The sequence below is a fragment of the Lepidochelys kempii genome, chromosome 1 (genome assembly GCF_965140285.1).
Source record: "Lepidochelys kempii isolate rLepKem1 chromosome 1, rLepKem1.hap1, whole genome shotgun sequence".
Taxonomy (NCBI): Eukaryota; Metazoa; Chordata; order Testudines; family Cheloniidae; genus Lepidochelys; species Lepidochelys kempii.
In genome coordinates, this window is record NC_136380.1 from 309,011,126 (window position 1) to 309,038,237 (window position 27,112).

The window sequence follows — 27,112 nt, forward strand, 5'->3', positions numbered from 1 at the left end:
GTGTGTGAGGACACAGGATAGGAGTTGGTGAATGGTATCTTGCAAAGCTGGGCAAGGTCACTGATATGTGTCTTACCAGCTATTACACCGTTCCCCAGGGCAGAAATGGGAGAGTGACAGTGACAACGTTTATGCCTTTCTGGATGTAGAGACTATGGCTCTCTGGCCTGATGAACCTAGTGTTGCATCTTTGGATGTCTCCGTCTCACAGAAGAGGTTTGCAATTGCAAGACCAGTCCTGCATCTGGGATCAGACAGGTTTAAAATGGATACTTGGATAAAGTGATTATTGCTGTCATAAACCTCAGAAGAGAAGTCAACAAATAGAACATATTCTACTGGCTGATACAAAGACAATAGTTTAACTACCCTGTTAAATAAGTGAAACATAGCCTTGAGTTCTTCCGAGAGGATTTTACTGTGGGTGTATAAATGTCCAAATTAAAATGTAAAGTCTCTGTAATATGTTGTCAGCATGTTCAAGAAAAGGAAGTTTTGTACAATTATCAACCCTAAACACTTTTTTTAGAGCATCAATCTTACTCCAATGCTGCAAGGTGATAGAGCATAAGAAAATAAAAATGGCCTTACTGGACTAGACCAATGGTCCATCGAGTCCAGTGTCCTGTCTTTCAAAGTGGCCAGTGCCAGATGCTTCAGAGAGAATGAACAGAAAAGGGCAATTATCAGTTGATTCATTCCCCATTATCCATTCCCAGCTTCTGGAATTCTGAGTTTTAGGGTTAGTTTCTGACCATCTTGGTTAATAGCCATTGATGGACCTATCCTCCATGAACTTATCTAATTCTTTGTTGAACGCAGTTATAGTTTTCACTTTCACAATATCTCCTGGCAATAAGTTCCACAGGTTGACTATGTGTTGTGTGAAGAAGTACTTCAGTATGTTTATTTTAAACCAGTTGTCTAATAATTTCATTGGGTGATTCCTGGTTCTTGTGTTACGTGAATGGGCATATAACACTTCCCCATTCGCTTTCTCCACAGCATTCATGATTTTATAGATCTCTATCATATCTCCCATTAGTCATCTCTTTTCTAGACTGAACAATCCCAGTCTTTTTAATCTCTCCTCGTATAAAAACTGTTCCATATTCCTAATCATTTTGTTGCCCTTCTCTGTACCTTTTCCATTTCTAAAATACCTTTTCTGAGGTGGAGCACCCACAACTGCATGCAGTATTCAAGGTGTGGGTGTGGCATGGATTATGTAGTGACACTGTGATATTTTCTCTCTTATTATCTATCCCTTTCCTAATCGTTCCTAACATTCTCTTAATTTTTTTGATTGCCACTGCACATTGAGCAGCTCTTTTCAGAGATTTATCCACAATGACTCCAAGATCGCTTTCTTGAGTGATAACAGCTAATTTAGACCCCAACATTTTGTATGTATAGTTGGGATTATGTTTTCCAGTGTGCATTACTTTGCATTTACCAGCATTGAATTTCATCTGCCATTTTTTCTCCTGGTCACCCAGTTTTGTGAGATCCCTTTTTAATTCTTCACAGTCAGCTTTAGATTTAACTATCTTGAGTAATTTAGTATCATCTGCAAACTTTTCCAAATTATTTATGAATATTTTGAACAGCACAGGTCCCAGTACAGAGCCTTGGGGGAACCCCACTATTAACAACTTTACATTGTGAAAACTGACCGTTTATTCCTACTCTTTGTTTCCTATCTTTTAACTGATCCATGAGAGGAATTTGCTTAAGACTCTTTGGTGAGGGAGCTTGTCAAAGGCTTTGTGGAAGTCACAGTACACTATATCAACTGGATCACCTCTGTCCACATGCTTGTTGACCCCCTCAAAGAATTCTAATAGATTGGTGAGGTATGATTTCCCTTTAAAAGATCCATGTTGACTCTTCCCCAACACATCAGCTTCATGTGTCTAATAATTATGTTCTTTACTATAGTTCAACCTATTTGCCTGGTTCTGAAGTGAGGTTTGCCAGCCTGTAATTGCCAGGATTGCTTCTCGAGCCTTTTTTAAAAATCAGCATTACATTAGCTATCCTCCAGTCATCTGGTACAGAGGCTGATTTAAGTGATAGGTTATATACCACAGTTAGTAGTTCTGCAATTTGATATTTGAGTTCCTTCAGAACTCTTGGGTGAATACCATCTTATTCTGGTGACTTATTACTGTTTAATTTATCAATTTGTTCCAAAACCTCCTCTACTGACAATTCTTCCATTTTGTCATTTTAAAAAAATGGCTCTGGTTTGGGAATCTCCCTCATGTGCTCTGCAGTGAAGACAGAAGCAAAGAATTCATTTAGACACTCTGCAACAGCCTTGTCTTCCATGAGTACTCCTTTAACACCTTGATCATCCAGTGACCCAACTGATTATGTGGCAGGTTTCCTGTTTCTGATGTACTTAAAACATTTTTTGCTGTTAGTTTTTGTGTCTTTTGCTAGTTGCTCTTCAAATTCCTTTTTGGACTGCCTTATTATTCTTATACACTTGATTTGCCTAGGTTTATGCTTCTTTCCATTTCCAAATCAGTAGGATTTGACTTCCAATTTTTTAGATGCCTTTTTGCCTCTAGAGTAACAGCCGTGTTAGTCTGTGTTCGCAAAAAGAAAAGGAGTACTTGTGGCACCTTAAATTGGTTAGTCTCTAAGGTGCCACAAGTACTCCTTTTCTTTTTGCCTCTAATCACCTCTTCTTGTCTGCTGTTTAGCCATGGTAGCATTTTTTTGGTCCTCTTACTGTTTTTTTATTTGGGGTCTACAAGCATGACCTTGGACCTTCATTCTTCTCCTTATAGCACTACCCAGACTGAGTCCCTCCAGGAGGTGTCGTTATACTTCCTATCCATTAGAGTAGGTCACTCAATGGCTATGTTCTCCAATCAGATGAGTTTAGTTTAAATGGGAGCTTTCTCCAATAGGATACAGTATTGTACTTTTAATTCAGAAAGGTAGTCCTCTCATAACTGTCATAACATTCATTCCCTAAGTAAATTCAAGAAATGTTCATCCTTTGCTTAAGCATTGAGGTCCAGTCCTTAGGAGCACTGACAGGCTCAGGGCAGAGTAGTCATCTTTCCTGCATTAAGATATATTAGACAGCTACATGGCCATCAATACATAAATTCACCAAAGTCTGCGTATTGGTCATCCAATCGTAGCCAACGGGAAAGGTAGAAGAGATATTAATATATTATCTATTTCATTTTTGACGTCTACTTTAAAATAATGATCCTGCTTCCCACCCTGAATGCACACTGCTATTAAAATCCCATTGTAGCGAGTCTGTGGACCTTAGCATGAATAAGAACAGTAAAATGTATCTGAACCTATGTGAAAATTTCCTTTATTCAAGTAATAAGGTCCACAGATATGACCCACCCCGGAGATCAGTGTATCATCCAGAATACAGAAATTGACATCTGAAAACTTGAGTTTCATAGGCAGAATTTACCATGTTCTGCCGTAGAAGAAATGGTTTTGCTTTTTCTTCAGAGTATATTTACTGCAATCTGTAATGTAGGAAAGTAGATTTGAATTATCCTGGCTGCGAAACTTACCTCAACTGGAGGGAACTTCAGAAGGCATTCCCCTGCTGCCAGTGACTGACAGGTATAGTTCTGCCCCAAAGCTGGAAGCAGGCTGAACTACCCATTGTACCTGATCTATAGACTATATTACTTAAAGGACATTTTCAGTTAGGCACAGGTTTTCCTGTTCCATACTTTCGGGGTATCATGGGTTGAATGTTAACAGTTGTTTATAATAATACTATACGCTTCTCTTTTCTGTGGACCCAGTGTTTCTCCCTAAATGCCCTCCCCATTTTCCATCCCCTCTTTTGCTTCACCTTTTCTATAGCTATCCATGAGTCCCTGTGCTATGTTTAATGTTCTCTCAGCCAAGGAAATCTGAGGCCTTGTCTACACTAAAGGGAAAAGTCTATCTAAGCTACACAATTTGAGTTACGTGAAGTAGCTTAGATCTACTTACCATGGGGTCCACACTACGCGACATTGATGGAAGACACTCTCCCCATACTCTTCTCGATCAGCTGGAGTACAGGAGTTGACGGGAGAGCTATCAGTGGTTGATTTAGCAGGTCTTCACTAGACTGCTAAATCAACCGCCGATGCATCAATCGCCACAGCGTCAATCCTCTGGTAAGTGTAGACAAGCCCTGAAAGTAGCTCCTTCAGTGTCTATCAACACTGGTCCCTAGATATATAGAGGAGTCCTTAATTGCCAATCTCAATGAGCACTTTCCCCCAGAAGAGCTTTTCATGATTCCTTCATAACGTCCAAAGAATTAACTGGTACCATAAATTAAGTGTGTGGTCTTTCATGTGATCATGATCTGATCAGGCTTTTACACTTTTATATAGCAACTTTTATCCTGAAGGTTGGCTGATCTCTTATTTTACTAACTGATTGTGTACATAATGTATCTATCTGTCAAGTTATGAATAACTTTAGATATTACTGAAGTACAACTAGCTCTATAAAGTGCAACAACTGCTTAACAGCACCTGGCAGCTCAGGGAGAGCATTTCCATTAGGGCATAATGCCGGCTAACATAGTTTAAAACTTAAGTGAAATGTTAACTTCAGTGAGGTTAGAGAGATATAACTGATGTTATAATTCAGCCCAGATTTTTGAATGTAGTACTAAAGTATGTTAAGCTTGTGCTCAGTGAGCAATTATCTATAGAACCACCATTTTTAAATGCAGAATATTGATTTGAATATATTATTGAAAAGAAAGGTAGTAGGACTGAAGAAATCTCTGGATCTTATTCAATTCCAGATCCACTGACTGTACAAAGTAAACAACACTTCCTTCTTTACTAAGTGTTGGTGGCATTTAAATTCTCTTCACCAATCTAAAGTAAATTATGTGCAATTACTGGAAAACAATAAAGCAAAGCAAGAAATATTGGCCTGAACTCTGTTAGATATAAGTGTAAATTACACTTATACCCACTGTAAGGCCCCTTTACACTACCAGAACAGTGTAAAGGGCCCTTAGTGGAACTGAGAATTCAGGTCATTTAGTCCATTGTTCTTGAATCCACAAAACATATTAAGGCAGTGATACTCACCCCTCAATGGTTCAGGAGCCAAATTAGCAATCAACATTACCCCAGAGAGCACAGTAGTGTGAATTCATTGTTTCATTTACTGTTTACAATTGATACTAATAACATAATAAAAGTATCCTGATTCTAATAATTGAATCACAGTGTTTTAATATCATGTGCTGCAAACAGCCGCAGGAGACACATTAAAGAGCCACTTGCAGCTCGCAAGCCTCAACATGAGTATCACTGCATTAAGGTATTGTTCTTATCTTTACATTAGAAGACCATGAAGGTACAGACGAAACACCAGCTAGAGAATTTGTACTGTTTCCATAGCGATAAGAAGAGAGGTAACTATCTTGGTGGCCAGCAGAATAGACACAACACTATTAATGTTGCATTTTGTGCTATTGAAAAAGCTCATTTAAATGGACCAAATGTATCTCTTGGTAAATCTGCTAGAGCTAATTTCCAGTAAAGCATAAGAAGCTTCCATTTTGCAGAGTTCCTACCATGGAATAATAATATTACTATGTTTTGTGCTGGTGCTACATCTAAACATTTATGGAAATTGGGGGACTAATCTATAAATGTAAATTCAAAAGCCAGAAGAAAAGCAAAGAGCTCAAAAGAGATGTATGGAACCTTTATCATTATGGAGGAAGAAGTTGGACACCCATAAAAATGTGAGCTGATGGTCCATTTGTTGGAAAGTTTAAGATAGAAGACTATGGTGGAATTTTACCAAAGCAGCTAAAAGAACCTTCCTAGTTCAGATATTTTTTACTGTCCCCAAAGATTGCAAAAATTCACAGAGCGCTTCTACTGCTGCAGCCATATTTACAAAACTTCAGTATTCTAGGGACTAAGGGAAGAAATGGAAAGTTTCACAATAAAGAGGATGGTTTTCTGTGGAAGAGTTTAGTCCTCTTTTTTTCCAGGCACTGCTGCTCAAAAGGAGAGTTGGATGGGGTTTGTGTTGGCTACAAAAAGGAGTATCTGACAAAACGTTCTGGTGACAGGCACTAATGGAAAAATGTTGTCTTCTCTTCCTCTTGTGACATACAGAAACCATTCATTCTCCACCTGGCACCTCTCGGGGACTAAACTTATGTTATACTTCTATTAAGTTGCATCAGTGCACTCTGTCAAAAACAGCCAAATATAAACATCTCAAAACAGTTCCTTTTTGGCAGCATATTATATGATCACTGGTGCTGTGACACTTTTAAAAAGAAGCAGCAGGATTAATTACTAGAACAACCAGCAGTATTTATTGGACACGCATTTGCTTGGAAATCCACGTGGAAATGAAGAGAGCATGGTATGAAACAAAACTGCCCCCCATTCCTTCGCCTAAAACCTAGCACCAGGGATTCTCTATTCCATAGAGTGTCGGCACTAATGCCCTCTCAGTGTCAGAGGGGCAGGAGAAAAATACAGAGGAGCCACCGTTCTCTCCTTTCTGTGAATTACGTGGCACTGCAGACATATTTTCCTACCCTGCACACTCTATAGTAGATGGAAGTGTATGATCCCATTTTTGGGAACCACTCTTTTCTGTGGCAGTCTCCTCTTACTCTTCTCAGTTCCTTCTTCATGCAGAAGACATGCTGTGAACTTCTGTGCTCAGACTCTTCTCACTCAAGCTCACACTTACCAACCCAACACCACTTAGAAATCTTCTCAGATATTGGTTGGCAAACAAAATCTATTTTGTTTCACATTTCCCAGGAAGATTGAGTATGGCAGCTGGAAGGCCGTTGCCCTGACAAAGAGAGGGAACACAGATGAAGGATTAGTTTTTAACATTTTGAGCTGAATATCTTCCCTCAAAGGTCCAAACCAAAAGATCTGAATTTTTAAAAGGGGGGTTTACATGGAACCTGCCTGAGTGATTTATACAAGCAGTTCCCTCAAAGAACATTGTAATGGACTTGAGGACTAGAAGCTATGACATTTATTATTGTTGTTATTTTATTTGTATTATCTTAGCACATAGGAGCTCCAGTCATAAAGTTCCCCTCAACCCCCAATGACACCCAGCATTTGACAGCATTCAGAGCTACCGAAAGTGGACATTCCCCTACCATAGTCCATATGCCCATAACCACCTTTGAATGCATCTTGTTATTAAAAAAAACCCCTATCATAACAAATGTATGTAATTTTCCTGTCCTTGGATGTAGGATTTTTTGTTTTTGTTTAAATAACAAAGACACTTTCTCCTATTTTTACAAAGACACAAAAGTGTGGAAGAATTTAGGGCATCAAGTTTCAGAGTGGAACTTAGATTTTATTTTGTTTTTTATCTATACTAGCAACCAGCAATTTATAGAACTGGTCTTGAATAAGCATATCTTCCATTCTGATAGTTTTGCAGCCTTTTCTTAGACAATGAAATTATTCAGCCTCCTCCATGAGAATTTATTGCATAATGTACAGTGCTTACAATCCTTTGGCTGGCCTAAGCCTTTATTAATTCAGTTGTGGGGAGGGTGTGAAGCCACCAGAAGCAAGTGAACTAGTTATCTCTTAGGATCTGATCCGAAGTCCATTAAATGCAATGAATGGACTTCCATTCACTTCAGTGGGCTCGTGATCAGGCCCCCTGCAAGGAGCATTTTCGAGAAGTTAAAACATTAGAATGAAAGTCAGGATATCTGATTTCTGGCTCTGTCACAGATTTGCTGTGCAATCTTGGGCTCTCCAGTCTATCTTGCCACCCATGCAAGTTGGACTTAGTGATAAATGATCACTTACACCAAAAATCACAAAATATTCAGGTTGCTTCCGGTCCCAAGAGACCAGTCACTCACCCCAGATCAATTTGTACCTCAGATCTTACACGAAAGACAATGCCTGTAGCTAGTCCTGTAATTAACTAAATGTTTATTAACTAGGAAAAAGAAATAAGAGTTATTTACAGGTTAAAGCAAGCAATCATGTATACAGTCTGTGATTCAAAAGATGACAGATATGTAGTAATATGTCAGCATTGAATTTCTTTTTAGGGCTTAACCTAGGTTGACCCTGGGGATCTCTGCTTCCTGTTTCTCAATGCCAGCCTTTGTAAGAATCCAAACAAAGATGATAAATCTTCATGTTAGCTATTTTTATTTCCCTCTTCCAGCATTCAAACCAATGAGATAAGGCCTTCTGCACGTACTGTCCTTGGGTAGAAGGGGCAATCAATAAAGCTTTTGTCCTACAATGGCCCACTTAATTTTTGATAGTCCTCACAGATGGGCAGGGAGAGCAAGTCTTCCCATGTGACTTCACAAGTTCAGAGCAGGATTTTTACACTTATAAAACAAACTTATATTTTACCTAGTAGCATGGAATACAGACATTACAAGTAAGATTAAAGGATGCAGCAACTTACAAGCATTTCATATAGTCTAAATACTTAATACATTCTTATAAGACTAATACCTCTTTTGAACAGAATTAACATACAGGTGAGCTGGTTTGGTTTTCAGCTATGAGTTTCAGTTCTTATAAAATGCCTGTGTCCTTGGCCAGAGCTGGCACTTGGTTTACCAGCATCAGACCTGTAATTATGTGTCACATGCTGCAAGCAGAATTGTCTCCATAGCTCCTTTCCACTCTATTTCTCGGATTCCTTGGATGGCTGCTGAGAAGACTCTCTCTCCCTTTGGAAGTATGTGGCAGAAAAAGAAGAATAAGTTCATTCCTCAAAACTGATCCAGATCATGATTGGAGAAGATATTTGGCTAATGCAGTGACCCTGTTGTCTTTCCCCATACACACTATTCCAGGATCATATTATACTAGCAGGAGTAAACAAACAGCTTTATTCTGTAATGTCATAGGAGTTGGAGAAGAACTATTCCCCTATTTTGTGAGAACTTCAACCTAGTAATTATTGAGAATGGAAAAAGTCATATTACCTCAAAACAAAACATTGAACTCTCTCTTCTACTGCAGTAGCTCAAAGCTCTTCACTTGAGCTTATATTCTACAGCTGAAATTCAGGTTTGCTAAATCATTGCTCTGCACTTGGCTTTAGGAACCAGAAATCCGTGGATTGAGCATGAGGACAAAGTCAAGCACCCTTTGGTATACAGGGAACCAGTCATAAAAATTCCTGCAGGAATTGTACTGAGGACTCCACACTTTCCAGGAAGCCAACAAAGCGAAGACTATTCTGGAACTTCTGCTTTCTGTATTATTGATCTTGAGAGTCTTTTCTTTAAACATAGGATATCCCCTCTATTGTTGGCTTCCCACTGTTCAGTCTACACTATGTGACTCAATAGTTCAAACTGACAATTTTACCAGAAATGTCTTAAGGAAGCTCAATCATCTTCCATCCATCATCCTCCACCTACAGACCAGCACCTCCTCTGGACAGCTACCAGAGACTGGTCATACTGGATTCCTGGGAAGTGGGCAAACATAAGCCTGCACACGGCTAAAGGACCCTCCCCCAGCCTATGGGGAGGATCCACTGAGCCCGGGACTCAAATAATTACTGGGGGAGGGGTGGGGAGGAACAGAAAAAACAACAAGAACATGGTGTGATGGTCAAAGGGTCAAAAGTCGGGAACCGGAAAGGAACACCGAGCAGAGAACCTTGGACAGCACCCACTGCTCCTTGAAGGTGTCAAGGGAGCCAGCGGACGCTGCCCAGAGGAACTCTGCCTAGATACGAGAGTGGATAGAGGAACGGAAATAGGACCCACAGTCACAGAGAATCCCTTCAGCCAACATCCTCTCCCTGTTGTTAGAGATGGCCACTTTGGCCATCGCTTGGAGAAGGTTGGCGAGGCGGTCCCATGACTTTGTGGGGCCACAGATAGGGTGTGCATATAAGAAAAGGTCGGGGGAGAAGTTCAGCATCAGTAGGTCTAGGAGGAGCCAGAAAAGGGACTGCAACCTGGTGTACTCAAGGTAGACATGCACCAGTGTCTCCCTCACGCCACAAAAGGGACAGGTATCGGGGACGGGTGAACCATGCCAGGTACATGTCCATGCTCATGGCTCCATGCAGGAGCCGCCAACCCATATCCCCAGTGGGCCATGGGACCAAGGTGGAATATAGGCTGGCCCACTGAGGTTTCTCACCCTCAATAGGTGGCAGTAGATCCAGCCAGTTAGTATCAGGGCGAGACACGAGGGTGAGGATATGGAGAGTATGGAGCATGAGTGTGTACATATGTGCCCTTAAAAAGAAAAGGAGTACTTGTGGCACCTTAGAGATTAACAAATTTATTAGAGCATTCTTATTATGCTCTAATAAATTTGTTAGTTTCTAAGGTGCCACAAGTATTCCTTTTTTTTTTTTTGCGGATACAGACTAACATGGCTGCTACTCTGAAATATGTGCCCTTGGCGCAGTTTGAAAGTGAACTGGCTATAGGTCACACAGCCGGCTCTAGGTGTGTGGGTGGGATGGCTGGGGGGACTCATGGGTCAAGGGCCCTATGAACAGATCTGGAGGGCCTGGGGTGTGGGGTGGGCGAGGAGCACTGTCCCGCAGGACCCGCTTGAGGTAAGCCCGAGAAGCAGGCGATAAAGCTGCCCTCACCTTCTGAAATATACACTGGGGAATTCAAAGGGTGTAGAGCCCCATGTGCTGAGCGAGCAACAGGGGATCCACCCAGACTCCCCGTTTGTAGTCCAGGAGGGCTTCGATTCTGGTGACTCCTGCCAGAACCAGCCTCTGGTGCACCAAGGGGGACTCTGCCACCTGCACACCGAGTTGGGGATTGTGTAGCAGAGGCTCCACGTGAAGATCTATCCCCTCAGCAGCTGCCATGGACCTGGTTGCTGATACCAGCTTCCAGGTCCGGAGAAGGTCCTGGTAGATGACCAGCAGCTCAAAGAGGTCTCACAGAAGACCTCTCAAATGGAGATAAAGGAGCTGCTGGTGATATCGGAGCCCTCAGAAGCGGCGCAGGAAGGCACGAGCCAGCGTGCTCCATGCCGGGCTACCTGCACTATAAAGAAGTCTCTGCAGGGCCTGGAGGTGGAAGACACAGATTTGAGTGCGAGGGCAATTCAGGCCCTGTCCTCCTTCCTCCAGGGGGAGACTCAAGACACCTGCAGAGACCCAGTGCAGTCCTGACCAAAAGAACTCCAGAACTACTTCTGAAGGTAGGCCAGGAAACCTGGGGCCGGGATCAGGGTGTTGAGCTGGTGCCAGAGCATGGACAGGACTAGCTGATTGAGCACCACTGCCCTCCCCCACAGGGAAAGGCACTGAAGTAGTCCTGTCCACCTCCACAGCTGCTCAAACACCCTGCCCTCCAAATCTTGCCAGTTCTTCAGAGGAGAAGGATGCGTGGTAATAAGGTAAACACCGAGATGGCGCAGTGGACCTGCGCTCCATCGAATGGCCTGAAGCGTGGGTGGGAGGGTGCTCGCCTGCCACCCATCCCCAACCACCAGGTCAGAGCTCTTGACACAATTGACCCGGGTGGAGGAAGCCACCAAGTATATGGCCTGGCAAGCCTCCACCCATGCCAGGTCACCCAGGTCTTGAACCATGAGGAGCACGTCATCGGCGTTTGCTGACAGGATCAGCCACAACTCTGGCTCACAGAGCACCAACCCTGTCAACCTCCTATGGAGGAGATGAAGGAAGGGCTCGATGGCCAGAGTGTACAGCTTGCCTGACAGTGGGCAGCCCTGATGCACCCTTCGCCTGAAGCTGACCAGTGCGGTCAGGGTTCAGTAGCGCTTGCCCAAACACTCTGTGGAGGTATACAGCACCTGGAGAAAACCCACAAACTGGGATCTGAAGCCGAATGCCCACAAAGTTCCCAGGAGATATCCATGGTCCACCCTGTCGAATGCCTTCTCCTAGTCCAGAGACAGGAGGGCAAACAACAGACCATCACTACACTCGAGCTCTAAGAGGTCCCGGTCCAGATATATATTATCAAAGATGGTGCGGCCTGGGACAGTGTAGGTCTGGTTAGGGTGGACCACGTCCGACAGCACAGACCCCAGCCGCAGTGAGATGGCTTTCACTACGACTTTGTAGTCCGTGCTGAGGAGGAAGACGGGATGCCAGTTCTGAAGACTGTGGAGGTCCCCCTTCTTTGGAAGCAAGGCGAGCACAGCCCGCCTTCATGACAGAGGGAGGACCATGCTCCCCAAGAACTCAGCCCAGACAGCAACAAGGTCCGGACCAAGACACACAGTAGAACTCCACAGTCAGCCCGTCCATGCCCGGAGATTTATTAGTGGACATGGGACGGAGGGCTTCTGAGAACTTGGCAAGAGTGAGAGGTAGCTCCAGCTGGTCCCGGTCGCCTGCGCTGACTGTCGGGAGTCCATCCCAGAGCACTCTGCAGGCTTTGCTGTTGGTCTGATCCGGGGAGAAAAGAGCAGCGTAGAAGGCCCTGGCCCTTCCACACATCTCCTCCAGATCCGTGACGGGGGCACCATCCTCTGCCAAAAGACAGGTCACGTGCTTCTTAGCCCCCATGTTTTTCTCCAGGGCACAGAAAAAGCAGGAGCCACAATCCATCTCCCGAAGGAGACGGATACGGGATCGAACAAATGTGCCACAGCCCAATGGTCCTCAAAGGCTCAGAGCTCCTCCCACTTCTCCTGGCACGCTCCACAGAGGGATGAATCCCCGGGGATGGTGGCCAGACACCTCTCCAGGTCCAAGACCTCCCACTCCAGCTGCTCTATCCCTACATCCCTCTGCCAGCTGGCCCCCCAGGTGTAGTTGTGACAGAAGAGCCAGGCACGCACCTTCCCCACATCCCACCAGTGCTGCGGTGAAGGAAAGACACATCTCTGCCCTCCCCAGGACAGCCAAAACTCCCAGAAGGATGCCACAAAGCCTACATCCTCCAGCAGGCTATTGTTAAAGTGCCAATAGGCCGGCCCCAGCCTCTCCAAAGTCAGAGAGGCTTTCACAGCCACCAGATGGTGGTCAGAGAACAGGGCTGGCTGGATGCTGGAGGAGGGGGCCTGCAAGAGGTGACAGCGAGATAAATAAATGTGATCCAACTGGGAGTGGCGCGACCAATCTGCTTCCACCCAGACATAAGTAAAAGTAAACTCATCGGCCAGGTGGTGGTAGCAGCAGACTTCCACCAGGGAGTGATGGTCTATGTTCTCCTGGACGACGTTTGTGGTGGTGGGCACTGCTCGGTCCCTGAGTGGTCCTGCTCTTCGGGGTGGTGATGAAATCCCCGCCCAGGACCAGGCACTCATGAGGATCCAAGGAGCTGAGGAAGGCGGACGCCTGGTGAAAAAAACTTACCCGCTCCAGGCCCGATGTCACGGCGTAGACGTTGACAAGGTTCAACGTCAGCCCCTCCACCCGGGCCCAGAGGAGCAGTAGGCGACCCAGCACAACCACGGCAGCCCCCAGCACTTTGGGCAATAGGTTGGGAGAGAACCGGGTGGCCACTCCAGCAGTACTAACTGTGAGGCAGCTAAAATACACCCTGTCCCGCCACTCCAGCTGCCAGTGAGCTTAAGTGGCTGGATCTGTATGGGTCTCCTGCAGGAAAACCACAGAGTACGCCCCGTCCCGAAGAAAGAAGAGCACCTGGCACCTGTGGAGACCCATTCTACAGCCCCAGGTGTTTAGTGTGGCAAAGGTGATCGGCACCATAATGAGGGCTGAGGAGGAACGCTAACGGCCTCCGTTGGACCCTGCAGCAATCCGTGGCCGACCCTGAAAGCCATCAGGGAGTCACGAAAGCTGCGGGCACACTGGTAGGCCATAGCGTCCTGCCTCCCAGTCCCTTTACTCTCCCCCAAAATGGCCCTTATGGCCCGGAGGATGCGACGGAAGTCCCCCCCAGCACTGGAGAGTGAGCTGCACCTTATTCTGGGAGACACAAGTGTCCAGGAGAAAGATGCGCAGCTCGTCTCGCAACGCATTGGGGCTGGGGTCGCAGAACTCTGGGCACCCTCCAGCCAGATTCCCACGACATCCTCATGGCCTACTGAGACGGGCAGCCAGGAGCAGACCCTCGGCATGGTGCCCGTTCTGCCGGTGCCACACAGTCCATCTCAGACCCCGGCACAGGAGTGGGGGATGGAGGGAAAACAGCAGCCCTAAGGGGTCGGGTGAGGGGAACACAAAAACCGCCCCCTGAGGGCTATCAAACGGAAAGGGAAATGACACGACGCAGGGGACAGCAATAACATGGGGGGAAGGGGAGAAGCAGGAACAGCATCAGGGACAGGAACGGGACCAGGATCAGAGATGGGGGCAGGATCAGAGATGGGGCAGAGCTGAGACTGGGAGCCCTGGCAGCCAAGCTACTGGGGTGTGGCACCTGTCCACTGGGCACGGGGGTCGAGGGAACAGAAACGGGAAGAGGGGCCTCAGTGATGCCGGGTTCGGGTGCCATAACACATCCATGGCATTAGGGAGCGGGATATCTGTAGTCAGGCTCCCGACTGGAAGGGAAGGCAGCTGCCCTGCATTGGTAGGGGGTGTACCCAGTGCCTTGAAGCCCGGCTGCTCAGCACCGGCCGTTACCTCAGTGGGCTTGGCAGCCATGAGTGGAGTGCCATCCGCAACTGGGCAGGTGGACGAACCCAGGGGCACCACCAAAGTATGAGCAGTAGCAGTGGTCAGGGGGATGGGAGAGTGGAGAAGAGGGGGCAGTGTAAAGGAACCACTGCTCAGATCGAGGTCAGACCCAGGGCCTCGATCGCCTCAAAAATGGAGTGGAAGTCCCCACCCACTATCCCAGGGTCCTCCCTGCCAGCAACCGAGTCAGCACTCGCCTCAGTACCGCTGGGGAGTGCAGTATGACAAGGGGGCAGGGGGGCTCCATCTGAGGCCCCTACAAGGAGGGACTCCAGAAGGGGGCCGATACTGCCCCCTGTTGCTGCCACGACTTCCCCAGCTGCCTCTAGTTGGTGGGCCCTATCGGGGGTGCGACAAAAGGCTCTGCAGCAGCGGCCCCCGTCCACATCGAGGGGGAGGTGCTGAGCCCGTGCCTTCTGCTTGTCTCACTTCCCCTGGACAAGGACCCAGAGGGCTGGTGAGCAGGGGTAGGGCCAAGGGGGCAAGGACGATGGTACCAGAGGTTGGGGAGGTAATAGGGGGGGCAGCGTGGGGAAAGGAAAGCTCCCCCTGGGGCAGGCCCTCTGTGGCTTTGCTGCCCTCTCTTCCACAGGCCCTGCTGAACTACATATGATGGAGGTGGGACCCGCCTGCTCTTTTGGGTGCAACGGGGGGCTACCCCCATGGCCCAAGTGGAGGCAGTGGCAGGCTGGGGGGGAGTAGGGATGACTACTGGTGCTTGATAACTAGGGTCGCTGGCGGTGACAGGGCCAGTGCCTTCCCGGGACTCGGGGGTCCCAGGAGTCCCTCGGTGCCAGGCCAGGGGGCAGTCTCTCCAGACTTGCCCCATTGCCCAGCAGAGGTAACCCCGAGTCCTTCCCCAAAGAGTAATACACCTGGTACTGGGACCGTTGGTGGGGCACCAAAAAGTACCCATCACGCACTGCCGGCGGCAGTTGAATCTGCATCTGCTGGCAGAATGAGAGGACGTGACGGAGGGTGGGGTCCTTGCAGCCTCGCGGGAGAGGACTGATCACCCCAGGGAAGAAAGGCAAAATGGCAGCATTGGGAAGGAAGGGCAGGTCAGAGGTGAAAACCACCCGTACCCCCAGGTCTTCCACGGGTTCTAGGGGATGTACATGCCCCCATGGCCAGGCTCTTCTCCACCGCCTCCTGGATGGTGGCCTCAGATGCCAGGAAGACAACTACCTTCCTGTACATCTTAGAGGCCGCCAGCAGGGCCATAGGCCCACCACCCTCTTCAGTGCCCGCACATAGGCCTCAACGTGGGGCAAGGCGGGCACCAGGAGGCAGTGGATGCTGTGCTTCCTAGTCAGGGTGGGAAAAGGGCCCTGGCCACCAGGGATGGAACCGGAGGCGGTGGCGGGGTAGATGACAAAGTGAGGGGCCGAGGGACCACTGCCACCTGAGCGTATGCTCTGGGTGCCAGGGGAGGGACACACCCAGAGCTGGTGGAAGGAATGGCAAGGGATAGGGCATGGGGAGCTGTGGCCGACGGCAGGGCTGCGGCAGGGGGGGCAGCCCCTACCACAAGGGTCTTGGCCTTCCGGGTGAGGCTTTTGACCTTTTTCTTCCCCTGGCCCTTTCTGCCGGTCGGGGGGGCTCCCCCAAGAGCAGAGGAGATAGGAGTCATGGCAACAACAGAATCCATACCCGTGCCTGCCGCCGGTACCCGCAGCGGGGGCGATGGCAAGCAGTCTGGCAGCAGCAGTCAAGAGGGAAGCTGCAGGGACAAATGGGAGAGCAGGTGGGGGGAGGCAACAGGGGCAACCCGGGTGGGGGAACCGTTCCACCCACCGTTTCCCCCACCATTCGCAGAGGGGACAGGGATGAGCACAAAAGAGAAGGGGGGGGAAGAGAGAAACGGGAAGGGGTAAAGCCAACTACTCCTCCCACTAAGTGGCAGGCAGGGGAGGAGGGCGGCAAGGAGAGTGGGGGATCGGGGACATTGATCAAGGCAGGAAAAGGGTGGTGGAAATACCGGCTCCTCTGGCTGCACTGGGGAGGGGAGTGATCACAGTATCATAGAGGGGTGCAGTCAACAAAGGGGCTCAAGAGAAAACAGGAAGGGGCACAAGCACATGTGGGGGACATGGGTGCATGGAGCAAGGGGGCTGGACAAGGTGTGGGGGGACAACAAAAGGCGAGGGGAGAAAGGAACAGGCTGGAAGCAGACCGGGGTCAGGGTAGGAAACCCACAGGGACCAGCAGCAAGGGCCAGGGCAGAGCAGGCAAAACTAGCAAACACCAAGGGACCTGGGCAGGGTAGGCAAACAAACAGAAACTGCCTGGGGACCTGGGTCGGGAGGCAAAAATAGGCAGCAGGGATTGTGCGGGCGGGGCAGGCAACACCGGGAAAGGGGGCAAACTGCTGGGAGGAGGCCTATGGGCAAAGCAGAGGGTGGGGGAAGTCCACCTGCCAAAAGCAGCAGAGGAAGGGAGGGCAAGTCCAAGGGGACGGGAAAGGCATGTGCACTTGTGGTTCAAAAGCCCTTGCTCAGTGTTGCCAAAGCCAGGTGGATAAAGGCCAGGTGAGCAGCCAAGTCCAGGAGTGGAGAGCAGTCAAAATGGTGAGCAGAGGTAATGAGGGGGGGTGGCAGCGGTGGTGGTGAGGGGGTACATGGACTAGGGGGAGGGCTCCACATCTCTTCACCCCGCCCCTCCCGCACAACAAGAATCACCACCATGGGAGTAAAGATGTTAAAGTCACTCAGTCCTGTGAAAAACCCCCTCCACAATGTCCTGCAGTAGCTCCAGGTGTACCACGCTCTGCAACTCCTCTTCCTCCTCCTCACACCAGCAGCAAGCTCCACAGCAGCAAACAGCCAGCTGAGAGAGACCTCACAGATGGTAGCAGGATCCCTCACTCCTTCTCTGGGGAGCAGGCCAGCAGGACTCCCCAAGGAGCAGCAGCAACCAGCTGGTGAGGTAGCCGGGGGTGGGTCTGGCCCAGACAACAGCTGAAGAGGGTGCTCTGTGCCTAGAAACAGCAGCTCCACGCCCACAAGAGAGTGATAGAAGACAGGCATATTAGCCCTAGAATCAGAGGTGAATGTAAGCCAGTACAGTCCAGTACAGCTTCCCCAGGCTGGCGATTTAAAGGGCCCGGGGCTCCCTGCACGGCCAGAGCCCCAGGGCCTTTAAATCGCGTCCCGAGCCCCGCTGCCAGAGCCCTGGAGTAGGGCGGCAGGGCTCCTTCAGTGATTTAAAGGGCCTGGAGCTCTGCTGCGGTAGTGACCGCTGGAGCCCTGGGCCCTTTAAATTGCCCCTGAGCCCCGGGGCTCCCAGCCACCTCTGCAGCTAGAAGCTCTGGGGGTGATTTAAAGACCCCAGGTCTCCTAGTAGCAGCCGGAGCCCTGGGATCTTTAAATCTTGATTTAAAGGGCGCAGGTATTTAAAGGCCCTGCCTTTTCCGATTGAGGCCACGTCCCCACTCAGGACTCCAGCATACCGGTAAGTCCTTTAAGTTACTTTCACCCCTGCCTAGAATGGTAAAGACCCTTGTCCCCAGGAGCTGAAAACAGCTTATCTCAGGTCAACAAGGGACTCCCGAATCCAATTAAGGATCTTTAAAAAAACCTTTTTCTGGTGAGAGAGAATGAGGAGAGATGGAAGATAAGCTGCAGGAGGAGGAAAAGGTTTCTCCTAGATGTAAGGCTGCTCTCTTCCCTATAGGGGAAGCAAACATGCTAACAGACTGTTTGGGGAAGGACTGGAACCCAGAGGTCAGCATAATGAGGCAATACCCCCCAGGGAAAGGTCTTCTCTTTTTGTTTGGCTGAAAAGTACTTCTTGGCCTACTCTGAGGCCCACCTTGTCAATATTGAAGAATAAAAACTCTCCAGAGTGGGACTGATTTGCTCCAGGTGTACCCCGCCCCCCCTCCACCCCCCAGCCCTCCCAGAGAGAAAACTGCTGAGCCGGGTGAGGTAAAGGAGGTGCCTTGCCACACTACACAAACAAGAGCTCATCTGGCCCATCCTCTCTCAACAATTTGTTGTTTAAAATTTCAAGAGAATGCTCAGACTGGGACAAGTCGTGATTCGTATTAAGTATCTTTATACAAGTAGGCATAAACAAGATGTAACAAACACCTTGTAGCAAGTAGAATGCTTTAGAAAGGTCTGTCAGGAACTCAGGAATCTAGCTTTTCCATGTACTGACGCCTTTCTCTCTCATTGTTATACATATGTTTCTCTGAAAATTAGAATGCTCTGAGGAACTATGGAGGCTCTTCATGGCTCATAGCAGCTGAAATGTTCTCTTGGACCATAGACGTTTCTGTTGAGGAACTTTTCCTTGAAGGATTAGGAATGACATAAATTGAGATGGAAGCAATATTCCTGACCTTCAAGACAGATATAGAGGTGACATGATCACTGCCACAGACAAAGGAAAATATAACTTGCCTAATATTGTGAGAATATTTATAATCATTTATCCAAATCATTGTTCCAATTGGCTGATTCATGGAAAGAAACAAAAGCTGCTAGCTAATTTGCAGTTTAACAGGGAAAACACTCTTGATTTGTTGCCTGAATGACCATCACTTTAGTGATTATGACATCAGTATTCATAAACAGCAGATTCCAGTTAGCTGCTTTCTATAAACAGACTAATGGATACAATAAGTAGAAGTGCCACCATTTCTTTTTGTCTCCTCCTTTGCACAGAAAGCCAGACTTGCTAGAATTCGAGCAGCAAAGAGTGGGACTGCTAATGCTTACATGCAGAGCAAACGAAATGGCTTACTGAGTAACCAGCTTCACCAGGTAATATACTTATGTAATCCAGCTCCAGAATAGCTACTTAATAATAGCACAGCAGCCATTTATTCTATTTATCATCGGGACTAGTCAATCTGACTCGATAAGTAATACTATCAATAGAAGTAGGTTAAAGAAGGACAAACTGAACAACTATTATTGTTTAAGCAAGATTACAGGATTGGATGACAGTATATAAAATAACAAAGGAGGGGATGGTTCACAAACTCTGGACTGAAATACATCCCAAATTTAAACTGAAGTTTGGTTCAAATCAAAAATCCATAGTTATCACCATCTCTCTGAGCCAAACCAAGACACTGCCTCTGGGCACCCTGAGATTTTGGGAAAATGTTGATCTAGATCTGATATTTATGGTCTGAGAAATAACATTTTAACTGCAAAGGTGCTCAAGCAACTAAATATAAATCTGGATTTTATACATCCCAAAGTTTGGAGTGTTGGGACCTAAAGGACATTTTATGCCCATCTCTAAGTTCGACATTTGATATAGTCCCATTTTCATCCCGATTTAGTTTAGTGCCCTCTAGTGAATAATGATGAAAGCATTTAATAAATCAGGAAATGTTTTCTACATAATTCTTCATTCTGTGTCTGTAACATCTGCTGTACACTTTCTGAACTCAGCGGGTTGGGATCAGTCAGTGACGTGATTTTTTTTGTATAAAGGGTTTTACCACAAATTCTTCAGCATTATTAAACAATCTCAAGAGGAAATAAGACAACTATATGCAATTTCTTTTTTAAAAAGGCCGATACACAGGGGAAAATGTTTTACCGTCAGTTAGATTTATGACCATTTAAGTGTGTGCTGATTTTACACTCAGCACCTTAACATGATGATTACATCTGTAGGTTGCATTGTTCTAACTATACACAAAAGGCCACCCAGTTCTGGGCACCACACTTTAGAAATGATGTGGATAAATTGGAGAGAGTCTGGAGGAGAGCAACAAAAATGACAAAAAGCTTAGCAAGCCTGAGCTACGAGGAAAAGTTATAAAAACTGGGAACGTTTAGTCTTGAGAATAGAAGACTGAAAGGGAACCTGGTAACAGTCTTCAAATATGTTAAGGGCTGTTATAAAGAGGTCAGTGATCAATTGTTCTCCATGTCCAGTGAAGATGGAACACAGAAGTAAAGGGGTTAATCTGCATCAAGGGAGATTTAGGTTAGACATTAGGGAAAACTTTCTAAGGGTAGTCAAGCTCTGAAATAGGCTTCCAAGGATGGTTGTAGAATCCCCTTCACTGGAGATTTTTAAGAATAAATTGGACAAACACCTGTCAGGGATAGTCTAGGTTTACTTGGGCCTACTATAGGCCAGGGGCTGGACTTGATGACCTCTTGAGGTCCCTTCCAGCCCTACAATTTTATGATTCTGTGGAAATGCTGAGGTATGGGACATTCAGGAAGGGTTGCAAGGAAAGGAGAGAAAATATTTTGATTAATAAACAAAAAAGTCATCATGTTCAAACTGATTTATTTTATACCATGTAGTTTTTCCCTGATAAAGCACTGCAGATATGCTGCAGTATACACCCTGAGTCTGTTTTCATCCAATATTTGGCTGAGAGACTTTTGTTCACAAATGAAAATAATAGAGAATTCTATGTATTTACAGTCCACCAAGGAGGAAGAACAGAACTTTCTTAGCAAATCTGGCTCTTCCTTTGAAACACAGCACCACCACCTGCTTCACTGTCTGGAAAAAACCACGGTAAGAAAATGGAATCAGTTTCTTCTGTAAACCTAATTTTTGTTTTGTAGTAGCTCATTTATACTAATTCCTCATGGTACAGTCCTTATCCAGGACCAAAGGCTATTTTATAGATTGGGCTGATTTAGAAATTTTCTAGTTTATTTTCATGCAATGTACATAGTAACATTTAAAGATCATAGGTTGGATCCTCAACTGACATCAGGACATTAACCTTAATGGGGCACCCCAATAGCACCAGTTGAGGATCTTAATTTATATATATTTATACAGAGAGAGAGAGTTGAGTTTATGATTTGCATGTTTACTCACTTTGCTACCGTAAAGTTTCTAGGACTCCAACCTCCAGTCCTTACTCATGCAAAATTCCCAATTCAGGCAAAGCCTGAGCAAGGATTGAAGTTCTGGGTCCTCAGGTCAATCTTATGAGTTGCTGAGCACTTCCTGTGATATGGGCACTCACCTCCTATTTAAGTGAGTGCAAGTTGAGAGTACTCACCGTCTTATTCTGCAACTTCAACTTCATCCTCTGAATTAAGATACAGGTTGTCAAGGTTCCTTCCTCACTCTGAACTCTAGGGTACAGATGTGGGGATCTGCATGAAAACCTCCTAAGCTTACTTTTACCAGCTTAGGTTAAAACTTCCCCAAGGTACAAACTATTTTACCTTTTGCCCTGGACTTTTGCTGCCACCACCAAACGTCTAACACTGGTTACTAAGAACGAGTCCGTTTGGAAACGTCTTTCCCCCCAAAATCCTCCCAAATCTTACACCCCCTTTCCTGGGGAAGGTTTGATAAGAATCCTCACCAATTTGCATAGGTGACCACAGACGCAAACCCTTGGATCTTAAGAACAATGAAAAAGCATTCAGTTTCTTAAAAGAAGAATTTTAATAGAAGAAAAAGTAAAAAGAATCACCTCTGTAAAATCAGGATGGTAAATACCTTACAGGGTAATTAGATTCAAAACATAGAGAATCCCTCTAGGCAAAACCTTAAGTTACAAAAAGACACAAAACCAGGAATATCCATTCCATTCAGCACAGCTTATTTCCTCAGCCATTTAAAGAAATCAGAATCTAACGCATATCTAGCTAGATTACTTACTAAGTTCTAAGACTCCATTCCTGTTCTGTCCCCGGCAAAAGAATCACACAGCCAGAGAGAGAGACTTTGGTTCTCCCTCCCCCCAGCTTTTGAAAGTATCTTGTCTCCTCATTGGTCATTTTGGTCAGGTGCCAGCGAGGTTTATCCTAGCTTCTTAACCCTTTACAGGTGAAAGGGTTTTTCCTCTGGCCAGGAGGGATTTTAAAGGTGTTTACCCTTCCCTTTATATTTATGACACAGGTGTAGCGCTACAGAATCGTTTAGCCTCAGCTCTGACACTTAGCCCCTTACAGGAATAAGTGATATAATTCCCAGCCACCAAAACACACTTGCTTTGGTTAAAAACTTCCAAGCACTCAAAAACAGATGATTGAGTGCAGGTGTCTACTGCTTAATATCTGGATAACTATACAGTCATCATGAATGTTAAATTAAAACATAATTACACGTCAGTAATATTAATAAGAATGAGGTGTAGGCACCAAGTGGTTAAGGCACTTGACTGCAATCCTGAATGTTGTGGGTTGGAATCTCACTTGATCTCACACTGAGAGATCACCTCAAGTTCACCCAGCTGCAAAATGGGTACCTCTAAGTTAGGGAAGTCCAACGCAGTCGGATATGATGCTAGCCATACCACTCCCTTGTTTATCTTATGGCTGTGTTAGCCTGATGAGCCATATTGACTTTGAATATTAACAAGCCATATGTTTCATTCACAGATAAAATATTTCTGGCCAGAAATGTCACAAAGGCATTTCTGTTACCTGATCATTATTGTTTTTACATCATTTCCTGTTTATTATTTCCTAAGGAACCTAAGGACATGAAGAATAATTATATTGAGTGTAACCTTTGTAAATGTAATAAGTTCACATTGGGAAATGGTAAAATAATCTATATTTGTCCTTGTATTTTCTCTCCTGTCACCATATTGCCATGTAGGGTTTATCTTATGTTGTGGATGATCCCATCTTATCAATAAGCTGTTCAACACCATTTAAGGTACAATTTACAAATTTAGCTCTGATTTTATCAAATGTAGATGCACCTAACTAATTCTCTGGCAGTGACCATCAGTATATACAATACTTTGCCATTTCCTAACAAAGAGTTTAGATCATGTTGACCAGACATGGACCCAAATTCCAGATTCAAATACTCAAATTTTAGGTGCTGAAAATCAGAATTGGGATCAGAATTTTGTGGCTGGTGCCCATCTCTGTGGTTGACATGTTACAGACTAAATGTATGAAGGTGCATTACAGCAGAAAAAAATCAGAGATTGTCTATATGTGCACAGGCATCATGTCTCATCGTTCGGAAATTTAGTAAGCTATGTTAAATTTCCTTCATACATTGCTCAATGCTCATCATATTCATGGAATCACAAGGTTAGAGAATCATGCATTTGATTTTCATGAATCAAAGGTTTCCAAAAAAATCTTGGGGTCCATTTCCCCCCCAAAAATGTAACAGGTTATGACATATGTGACTAACTTTCAAGATGAAAATTGCCAAGTGGCATTTTCTAGTCATTGTATAACTTCTCTGTGAGGTATGGACACACGGCACAAAGTTTCAATGTTTTGTCTTAGCTTTATTGTTTAATGTTGGACTTTTATTAAAAAACACAGCGCTGCATCTGCTGTATTCAAAACAGAAAGTATATGCAGCAGCTTTTCTTATTGCTCCTGTTCAAGTGAGAGCATAACAATTTCTCCATTACACACGTTATTAAATTAAAATACAACTTATGTACGTGTATAACGTCATATTTTTATTTTCACAGCCTGTTTATTCAATTGCCTTGTAATTAACATGGTCCAGTTGTTGTTTGTCATTTAGTTACTTATGTGTCATCTTTCAGGTGCTTATGCTTTCTACATGCTGTCTTTTTTAATATTCTTATCTGATTTAAAGTATAGCATAAACTGTCTAGCTTTAAATGTCTATTACAAAGGACTCGCCTGACAACCTATCTCCCCTACTACAGTTTTAACCTTTTGGAACACTTTTGAGGCATACCATGGTAGAACTATGGGCATATCTACACTACAGTCTAAGTCGATCTTACTTACATCGCTATGGGGTGTGAAAAAGCCTCCCTTCCCCCGAGCAATGTAAGTATCATGCTGTCCACACCGGCGCTATGTTGGCAGGAGATGCTCTCCTGCCGACATAGCTTACGCTTCTCGTCAAGATGGAGTAATTATGCTGATGGGAGAGCACTCCTCTGTTGTCACAGCATATCTTCACCTGAGGGGCTACAGTAGCACAGCTTCATCAGTGCAGCTACACCGCTGTAGCGCTGTAGTGTAGACTTGCCCTCAGTCATAGCCGTCTGCTTTGGGCATTGCTTTCCACTTGAACTTTACAAATGAATTCGCAAACTTTCACCTTAGCAACAGGCCTGGTCCAACTCTCAGAAAACTGAATAGAAAGACTCCCATTCACTTGGATGGGACTTGGATCAGGCCCGGAAGCTCTTCCATCTCCCCAAGTTATTCATGATGAAAAACTTGATCCTTTTTTTTCTTTTTTAACAGTGGCTCTTCAAAAAATGTATAGTACAAGCCTGGTCTTATTTTATGGAATTATACATGACATTTATTTACTTTTCAACAATTTTTTTGAGAGACAAGGTGGGTGAGGAAATATCTTTTATTAGACCAACTTCTGTTGGTGAGACAGACAAGTTTTCGAGCTTACACAAAGCTTTTCTTCAGATCTGGGAAACTAACTCAGTGTCACTGCTAAATACAAGGTTTGAAAAGATATGCTATACTATCTGTTCAAACCTTGTATTTAGCAGTGACACTGAGTTTTTTCCCCAAAACCTGAAGAAGAGCTCTGTGTAAACTCGAAAGCTTATCTCACTAGCAGAAGTGGGTGCAATCACCCACCTTGTCTCGCTAACATCCTGGGACCAGCATTGCTTCAATAACACTGCATACAACAATTTTCTTGGCTGTTGAGTCCTACCTCCCAGATATGTGCACACCTACAACACACACAGGTAATTGCTTAGGAGCAGGGGTATATATTCTATTTGTAACTGATCAATTGATGAAGTCAGATGGCCAGATCATGCCTTCCCAAAAGTTAAGTGAGAAAATGCAAATTTGAGAATCTTCATCTCAAGGGATGAGGAGTGTTGGTTATTCACGGTGGAGATAAAACTAGCCACACACCTTCTAAGCCTCCCTTCCTTCTTTGAAGACAGCGGACACTAGCCACAAGAGGGTTTATGCAGAAGGACTTCTTCAGCATCAGACAGAGGCCACTTTGGCTCTTCTACCCTCTTTCCAACATTTTTAGGCCATTGAGCCTTTCATCTCTTTTCATCTTCTCTGAGAAGTGCAGTGGATGCCAAGTTATGGCCTGTAGCTTTCTTCTTTGAAATTACTTTTGTAATGGCAACACTTGTATTCAGAGAGGTATTTTATAGGATATCTTTTCAGCTAATATACAACAGTTAATTTACAGCTCACAGAAGAAATCTGGACTTCTTAAATTTTAATTATTTTAGGCTTGAATTCCCAAATGCAGATTTTAAATCCAAATATGTCAAAGTTCATTGTATGACAATAAATGAATATATTCCATATGCTAGACACTTGACATGTATAATTCAATATATTTGTTTGAGCCATTATATAATTTAAAAATATCTCCAGTCTATATTAAAAGTTCACTCAGCATCACTCGTTAATAGACTATGCTAATTGAATTCTGTTTGATAGCTCCATAATAGCTTCAGGAAGCACAAAACTGTTTTATGTTGGAAAACTACCAGAGATCTTGGCAAACATACTGGACGCCCCTATACATAACCTGAAGACAGTTATTAAGTAATTTCTCTCTCTGCATCCCATATCCAGACTCTAATTGCATTTGGAGTCTTGTTTATGAACATAAACTGTGTAAAGTCAATTTTCAAGGAAGTTACACAAGCAGTTCTGTCTCCTTGTGTCACTTGAAATCATTATTCTTTTACACCATTTCCTTCAACACAAGATGACACCTGACTGTTAAATGAGTCAAGGAAGGGAAAAGGGAGAGCAAATAGCAATGGTATGCTGAACAAGTTATTTCCAGTTGTACCAAACATTCAGCTGCCTTAGGAAATTAGTGTGCTGGTGCTCACTTTGCTGATGAATGTGTACGTACTTTCTTCTACGTATGCGATGTTTCTTATGGAAAACATGAATGTATTCACAGAGTACCTATTGGCATCTGAATGACATTCCATGTTAGTAGAGCCTTCTTTAGGGAAGGAAATAGTTTTCCTTATCCTAGGGCTTGTACACACTAGCGCGTACTTTGGTATAACGTAAGTTGCTCGGGGTGTGGAAAAGCCTCTCCCCCTCCCCCGAGTGACGTAAATTAAACTGGTATGGACAGCGCTGTGTCAGCGGGAAATGCTCTCCTGATGACATAGCTACCGCTGCTGGGGGAGGTGGACGAATTATGGCAATGGAAGAGTTCTCTCCCCTCGGCATAGAGTATCTGCCCTAGCATTGGTACAACTATGCCACTGTAGCGATTCCAGTGCAGGCTAGCCCCTAGTAAACGAAAATGCAGAGAACCAACCAAATTGAAGTCAGTGGGGTTATGTGGAGTGCAAGCCAGTGTTTCCCAACCCAGTGTCAAAGCATCCGCAGTTGGGAATGTGGAAACAGAAGTTGTCTCAAACAATCCAAAACAATGGTATTATAAGCATCAGCATCCTGCTGTCCATTTTGTCTTGGGATTCTACCTTAAGACTACTGCATTTATTCTTACAGTGCATATTCCTTTTATTGAAAACCACGCCACCACTGTAGCCTTCTTGCAGTGCAGAGAAACTGTGGCAGTCGCAATT

General features: G+C 45.3%; 1 protein-coding gene across 3 annotated transcripts in view; it reads left to right on the forward strand.

Moving 5' to 3' along the window:
* Nucleotides 1-27,112, forward strand: part of KCND2 (potassium voltage-gated channel subfamily D member 2) — a 433,131-nt gene that overhangs the window by 397,566 nt on the left and 8,453 nt on the right. For 2 of the 3 annotated variants that reach the window (XM_073328184.2, XM_073328185.2), the window contains exons 4-6: nucleotides 19,302-19,400; nucleotides 21,040-21,135; nucleotides 23,191-23,250. In XM_073328184.2, coding sequence (XP_073184285.1) covers nucleotides 19,302-19,400; nucleotides 21,040-21,135; nucleotides 23,191-23,250 — 255 coding nt within the window. The remainder of the gene's footprint in view (nucleotides 1-19,301; nucleotides 19,401-21,039; nucleotides 21,136-23,190; nucleotides 23,251-27,112) is intronic. The other variant, XM_073328186.2, reaches the window with a different exon arrangement.